The 7,134-nt window shown below is 48.7% G+C and overlaps 1 protein-coding gene across 1 annotated transcript in view; it reads right to left on the reverse strand.

Annotated features, from left to right (window-relative positions):
- The window catches only part of HK1 (hexokinase 1), an 84,924-nt gene that overhangs the window by 23,693 nt on the left and 54,097 nt on the right, over window positions 1-7,134 (reverse strand). The window contains exons 8-9 of the mRNA XM_017548921.1: window positions 3,757-3,912; window positions 1,053-1,286 (exon numbers count right to left, since the gene is read on the reverse strand). Of these exons, the coding sequence (XP_017404410.1) occupies window positions 1,053-1,286; window positions 3,757-3,912 (390 nt within the window). The remainder of the gene's footprint in view (window positions 1-1,052; window positions 1,287-3,756; window positions 3,913-7,134) is intronic.

The raw sequence follows: 7,134 nt of genomic DNA on the forward strand, positions 1-7,134 counted from the left end.
AAAAAAAAGTACAACCCATGTTGTCACAGGACAGTGAGGCCCCTGAAACTAAGGTGAGATGGCATGAGGACTGGCTGGGGCCACTGACAGACCAGAAGGCGGCGTGGGGAACAAAGCCCCTCCTCGCCAACTGGCACAACTTACAGCTTCTGCTGCTCCGACTCTCAGAGGCCAAGCACCAACAAGTTGCCCATTTAAAAAAGTAAAGTATAAGGGCTTAGAGGATTTTAACAGGAGCATCTGAAACAAGAATGTAGGTATCGCACCTATGACCCAAGGTCCTCCTGATGAAATGAGGACGAGAGACAGGCACATTCCACCCAGCAGGGCTGGCAGCTCCAGAAATCTCCATCTCGACTTTTGAAAGGGCGAACAGAGCGCAAAAGTAACACAGCAAGAATCAGCTAAGGGTGATACTTCCCAAGTGGGTAATGCTGACCTTACTGCCCAGAACTAGGCATGTTCTTTATTTATTTATTTATTTATTTATTTATCTATTTATTTAATTTTTTGTAGAGATGAGGTCTCACTATGTTACCCAGGCTGGTCTCAAACTCCTGTGCTCAAGCCTCTTTCCTGAGCTTCTTTTTTTTTTTTGAGACAGAGTCTTGCTCTGTTGCCAGGTACCAGGCTGGAGTGCAGCAGTGCGATTTCAGCTGACTGCAACCTTCACCTCCTGGGTTCAAGCAATCCTCATGCCTCAGCCTCCCGGGCAGCTGGGACTACAGGCGCACACCACCACGCCCAGCTCATTTTTTCTGTATTTTTAGTAGAGACAGGGTTTCACCATGTTGGCCAGGTTGGTCTTGATCTCTTGACCTCGTGATCCACCCGCCTCGGCCTCCTAAAGTGCTGGGATTACAAACTTGAGCCACTGCGCCCAGCCTCCTGAGCTTCTTAAAGTGCTGGGATTACAGGCATGAGCCAAAGCCCCCAACCAGCATTGTCTTGTCTTCCAAAAAACATTCACTGGGTACAAAAGTCTGATCTCTGGAGAAGGTCCCTACCCACAATGGGTACAGAGTACCAATGATAGCAAAGGGCAGACTCACTGTGGGTGCGTCTTGTAAAGAGACCCGTCGACACCAACCGTGGTCCGAAGCCTAGGTGTGCCCTTGTTATCACGCAGGCGGTTCAAGATGGCGCCCAGCGTGGCAGCCACCAGGTTGGCCGAGCGAAACGAGACAATGGTGCACACGTGCTGGACTGAAACACAGTCATCATCAGATGGCTCCACTCCCAGGCGGGTCAGGATTTCTTTGGCATTGTGCAGACCTTCCTTATTCCTGTGAAGTTAGAGGCCAATATTGATGCATTAAGGACCGCACCAGGCAGTGTAAAGCACTGAGGCTTGAAGGTGCTGGAAAGGGAGAACCCCACTTAACCATGTGTGTGTGGCATGAGATGAAGAGTGTCAAATGCCTGAGAAGAGCCTGGGAAGGGTTCTCCTCCCTAAGACATGCCAGGTAGTAATAGGAAAAACTGCACCAGACTCCATTACACCAGGCCAGGACCATGAAGAGAAGTGGAGAGGTAAAACCATGTGGCCTCTGAACAGGTGGAGAAATGGCTGCTACCACCCACGGCTCATGAGGCTCGGGAGAATCTCCCACTCACTGGGTCTGTCGGCTGCCCCTGGATGCTTACACATCCTTCCTGATGTCTCTCAGTCGAATTTTAATATTCTGTATATGTGTTTTGTGTATCTTTTGTTAGATTCATTGTGAAGTACTTTATAGTTTTGTTCTTACTGTAAATGATGTCTTTAAAATAAACATATTCATATATGTATATATATATACACAAAAACACATATATACATTGTCTTTGCAGCTCTCCTGTAAATCTAAAATTATTCTAAAATAAAATGTATTTTAAAATATGTACATATTTTCATTATTGTTGATAGAAATACAATTGACTTCTGTATCTTATTTCCAGACATCTTTTTAACCTCTCCTGTTGTTCTATTCATTTGTCTGTATTTTAAGGGTATTTCATATAGACTTTTACTATTTGCAAATAATGACAGTTTCACTTTTTTGATTCCCTTTATCTCTTTCCTTAAAAAAAAAAAAAAAAACAAAACACTAGCTAAGACCAGTATAATGCCAAATAGAAACTGGTGATACTGTCTTGCTCCTGACTTTAGAGAACGCCTCTAACATCTGTTCTTGTAGGATCTTTTTAATAGTTTTCTTGGAGATAGCCTTTATTACAATATACATGCTTTATTGCGCTAGCTGGGTTTGTGTTTCTTGGTAACCAAGAGGAAGGCATGCATTTCCTGACTTGGCCACTGACTTTCAAGACAAGCCACAAGTATCCTGCTCCCCTTTCTTCCCAGCCACTGACAGACTCATGAAAAGAGAGGCCTAGAAACGCAGTAGCAAGGCTCCCTGATAATTGTGCCTTTGCGTCTATTGCTCTTGAAGGACAGGGATCACTGAACAAACTCCAGCACATGGATTTGGCAGAAGAGTTGGTCCAGATAAACCCCTTTCCTCTTCCAGCAGCTGCCTTCTCGAACCTCGAAGAGAGATGATGCAAATCTTTTCTCAGGAAGCAGAGCTATGAAGCACTGGTTCTATCCAAATTTCTGGGACCATACAGAGAGAAATGGGAATGACCGATTTGTGAGAGATAAAATGGCATTCCTTGCACCAAATACAGTGGCAAGCTAGCTTATCTTTATCCAGGTGGCCTCATATGGCTACCAGGAGTCTCCTTAACCAGGAATACAGCCTTCCACACATGGGGGCCAGCAACAAGACAAGAGTGCTTTAGACTTGGAGGAACCAGACTACATCAGACTGCCGCCGTGATCAAGGTTACTTGCCTTGCTTCCCTCTCTACATGAAGGCCTGTGAGTTATTATAGTTAAGACAGAGAATTCTGGGTTTCTCATGTGACGCCAAGGGGCCACAGTCAATTGCTAGCTGGCTCTGTCCTTCCTTCCAACTGTCCCATCTCATCTGTTAACCAGCGTTTCTTAAACTTGCATGCCAGGGCACATTTCTGGCTGTTAACAGGTTACCCCTGAAAGAATATGTGTGGTGGGGAGGGGGTGGTTTCAAGCACAAAAGTAGTCTGGAAAATGACAAGTCAGTCAATGAGAACTCGGTTTTCTTTAATGTGTTGACAATACTATAAATCTGTATTCTTTTTATACTTTGTATCTTTTATTCTTTTTTACTGTAAGTCTGTATTTTACCATAATGCTATAAAATGGAAGATAAATGTGCTGTATTCCCAATCCTATTGGCCAAGGAAGCAAGAAGCACCTAATTAACATCTTGAGGTTACTAAGGTACACTTAGTGCCCTCAACACGGTCTGGAGAAGGTCTCCAGACTGGAAGTGGAAGGTGGAATTCCAAAAGCCCAAGCTCTGGGCTTCACCAGCTCCTTGCTCGAATTGTCTGCTTCCTGGATGCTAATCTTACCCTGAGTGTGTGTGGAGAGTGGGGGTGACGGGCTGATGGGTGTGGGAGAGGAGGCTGCTCTTGCAGCTAGACAGGAAAATCATCTGTGCACTGGTGGCTAACTAGGTCATTCTTTAATGAATCACCACAAGTGCCTGCAGGGAGGGAGTCCAGCCCAGAATGGGTCAGCTAAGAGTGAGGGGACATGGACCCAGAAAGCCATGACACTCCTGAAGGAAAATCAACCAAACTTGGATTCAAGAAGTAACAAGGGACCTACTGCTGTTCTCTGCCCCCAACACCCTAAGAAAGCCTTGAGGGGGTGGCACCTACTTTTCGATGGCTGACACATCACTGGTGTTAAACTTCCCTCTGGTGAGCAGCTCTGGGGTGATCCGCCCTTCAAATAAGAGGCCCTCCTTGGCCATCTTGACCAGGATCAGTCGAACCAGCTCTCCCAAGTACATGCCGCTGACCATCTTCTCAAACCTGTGGGAGAAAGGCACACTGGTGCTTGTCAGCCTTCCTCTGCACCCCACACACGAGGGCTGGGGCAAACACAAAAGGAATGGAGAGCCTGACCCACCTCTCAGCAGCCCCCAGCCTTGCTGGCAGGCAAGACCATACTCTTGCATGACTGAACAGCAGAGGGAGAGGGATCAAAAGCCAAACCAATTCTGGAGAGGGCAGAGTCATCCAGACCCCATGCCTGTGCCTAGGAGAACACCATGGGCAGGAGCAGGCAGGGAAGGCTCCCTAGAGGCAGAGGGAGCGTTCAGATTTAGATTGCAGATGTCAAGAAGGTCCCAGACAGAAATGTGCAAAATATGATCATCTCCTCCTAAACCGTATGCTATAATTTTCATTTTTTATCTTTATGTATTTATTTTATTTTATTTTATTCTTTGAGATAGGGTCTCACTGTCGCCCAGGCTAGAGTGCAGTGGCACAATCTCGACTCTCTGCAGCCTCAGCCTCCCAGGCTGAAGCCATCCTCCCACCTCTGCCTCCTGAGTAGCTGGACCACCATGCCTGGCTAATATTTAAAAGTTTTTGTAGAAGGGGCGTCTCGTTACACTGCCTAGGCTCGTCTTGAACTCATGGGCTCAAGTGACCCTGACGCAAGCTACAGGACCTGGCTTGTATGCTATACTTTTCAAAGAACTTTCAGCTCTATTCCTATGGGAGATCCCAAGCCCTGTGGAAAGGAGGCTGCCAGGAAGCTTTCTCCCCATTTCCCAGCTCAGAAAGGGTAAATAGCTTCTCCAAGGGAAAGGCAGACACTCCTCCTGGGGCTGCTGTCAAGACATTTGTTAGGCATCTCCCTGGCATGATTTTCTCCTTCTCCGGCCAAAAGGACCAAGAATTTGCTTGGAGAAACTCACTCCTCCCCTACTGATGTTACCCTAAACTCCAGGGCTGGGCTCTGAGTACTGACAACCAATCGGCTCACCCCACTGCTCCAGCCCCTTCAGACACTGGCCAATCACAAAATGAGCCCAGTGCTGCATGGGAGAGGCGGCCCAGTGGAGCCGGAGAGAGAAACCAACACGCAATGCAGGCGGCCCAGCCGAGAGCTGGTGAGAACCAGGGCTCAATGCCATATCTGAGCCAGATTCAGCCCCAACATCCTGGCTGACCAGGGGCCAGGAGGAGCCCCTGAACAGGGCAGATGGAAAAGGTGGGCGCACATCAGAGCGGCCAGCCGCTCCTCGTCGGGAGCCCAGCTGGCAGACCCACAGCTGGCTGTGACACAGCAAAACAATCTGTTTCAGCCAGAGCCGCCCAAGGGCCAAGGATGCTGCCCAAACCTGAGCATCCGGCCCTTAACCATCAGCACAGGGTGCAGAGTCTCCTTAAAAACACAGTCCACATTGTTCCTGCTCCTGACAGAACCAGACAGGACTGCCTGGCTGTGGCCACGCAGAGGATCCCTGGCAGGAGAGTGCCCTTCTGAGTCTGGTGCCACCCCAGGCTCCTGTGGGAACAGCCTCTGTGTAGCCCCGAATGGGAATCTCAGCGCTGGTGGAGCCCTGGTGGAGCCACTACTCACCTTGGCCTCCCTGCCTGTGTAATGGGGATACTGACTGCTTTATATGGAGGATATGGGTTAATATAGGTCAGAGAGTACTACAATATCTGGCTCATAATAAGAGCCTGTGGCCCTTCCTGTGTGTCTGAAACTTTTCCCAGCACTTTACCTCTATTAACTTATTTCATCCTCATTACAGCCCTAGGAGGGAGACATTAGCATTATCCCTATCTCACAGATGAGGAAACAGAGGCAGAAAGGTTATGTAACCTGCCCATGGACAGGGCTAACAAGTGTTGAATCCAGTTAGATGTAACACCAGAGGGTGTGCACAGTGTATTTCCGCCTGTCTCATGGACAGGGTCACCCAATGCTAGCTGTCACTATCATGCTAGCAGCCACCTAGGACCACCCCTACCTCAACCTCTCTTCCTGTTCTCCTCTCTAGGCAGCCTTCCCTGTTGGGCAGTGTGACAATAGAAAGGGCATTCCCCCTTAGGATGGGCTAACATCAGTCTCCTGGCACCTTCTACCCGCTGCTTTTCACTCTGCCTTCTAACAACGCCCAGAACAATCTGTTCCTTTTTCTATATGGCCTATTACATACGTGGATATGGATACCTCCTCTTCCAGATAGAGGCCCATGGCCAGGGTCTGCCCTTTTCAGTCCCTAGAGGCCCTGTTAGAGAAGCAGAACAAGTAAATAGCACCTCTCACAAGCTTCTCTCTGTTCAAGCCAAGGCTCATGGAGAACAGCATGCTTCCCATCTGTTCAAGTGAAATTAATGAAATTGAGCAAGTCATGATCTGCCTCTGGGAGCATGCCACCTGTGATAACTGAACAGGTAGTACCCGGGCCCTTATCTTTGTGATAACTGAATAGGTCCAGGTATCTCAGCAGTCAGACACCTATGACCACAGACAGGTAAGAAGGGGCAGTGCAGTGGGGTTCCAGCCATCCTGCCTGCTGGTGGGCCCAGGCAGGGCTGAGATGGGGAAGAGGAGCATCAACACCACAAGGAGTCATGGGCAAGGACCTGCACACCAATGGAGAGTCCCCGGCAGCCTGGGTCTGCTTCAACTAGAAGCCCAAGGAAAGAAAAGAGACAGAGGCTCATGGCCAAGCAAACCAGGATCAGAGCTGCCGAGAGACTCTATGGAGCAAGCAGAACCACAATAAGAAAAGGCATCACTCCATCACCATCCAGGCCAAAGAGTTCTCCCAATCGCCGACCACCAGCATTTGCTGCTGCAGTCACGCCTGTTGCTGTGCTGTTGTGTGGGGTACGTGCTCTGCATTTTGAAGGATGTGATAAGGAATCACAGGGAAAAGGGATTCAAGATCCCAGAGATTCCAGACACAACACAGAGCAAGAGCAGAAGAGCAAGAAGTCCAAGCAGGCGTCATACCTGCAGCAGCTCATACCTGTAATGCCAGCACGTTGGGAGGCTGAGGCAGGATGATCGCCTGAGCCCAGGAGTTCGACACCAGCATGGGCAACAACACAGGGAGACCCAGTCTCTACAAAAAATTTTAAAATTAGGCCGGGCGCAGTGGCTCAAGACTGTAATCCCAGGACTTTGGGAGGCCGAGGCGGGTGGATCACGAGGTCAAGAGATCAAGACCATCCTGGTCAACATGGTGAAACCCCGTCTCTACTAAAAATACAAAAAATTAG

The sequence above is a fragment of the Cebus imitator genome, unplaced genomic scaffold (genome assembly GCF_001604975.1).
Source record: "Cebus imitator isolate Cc_AM_T3 unplaced genomic scaffold, Cebus_imitator-1.0 Scaffold215, whole genome shotgun sequence".
NCBI lineage: Eukaryota > Metazoa > Chordata > Mammalia > Primates > Cebidae > Cebus > Cebus imitator.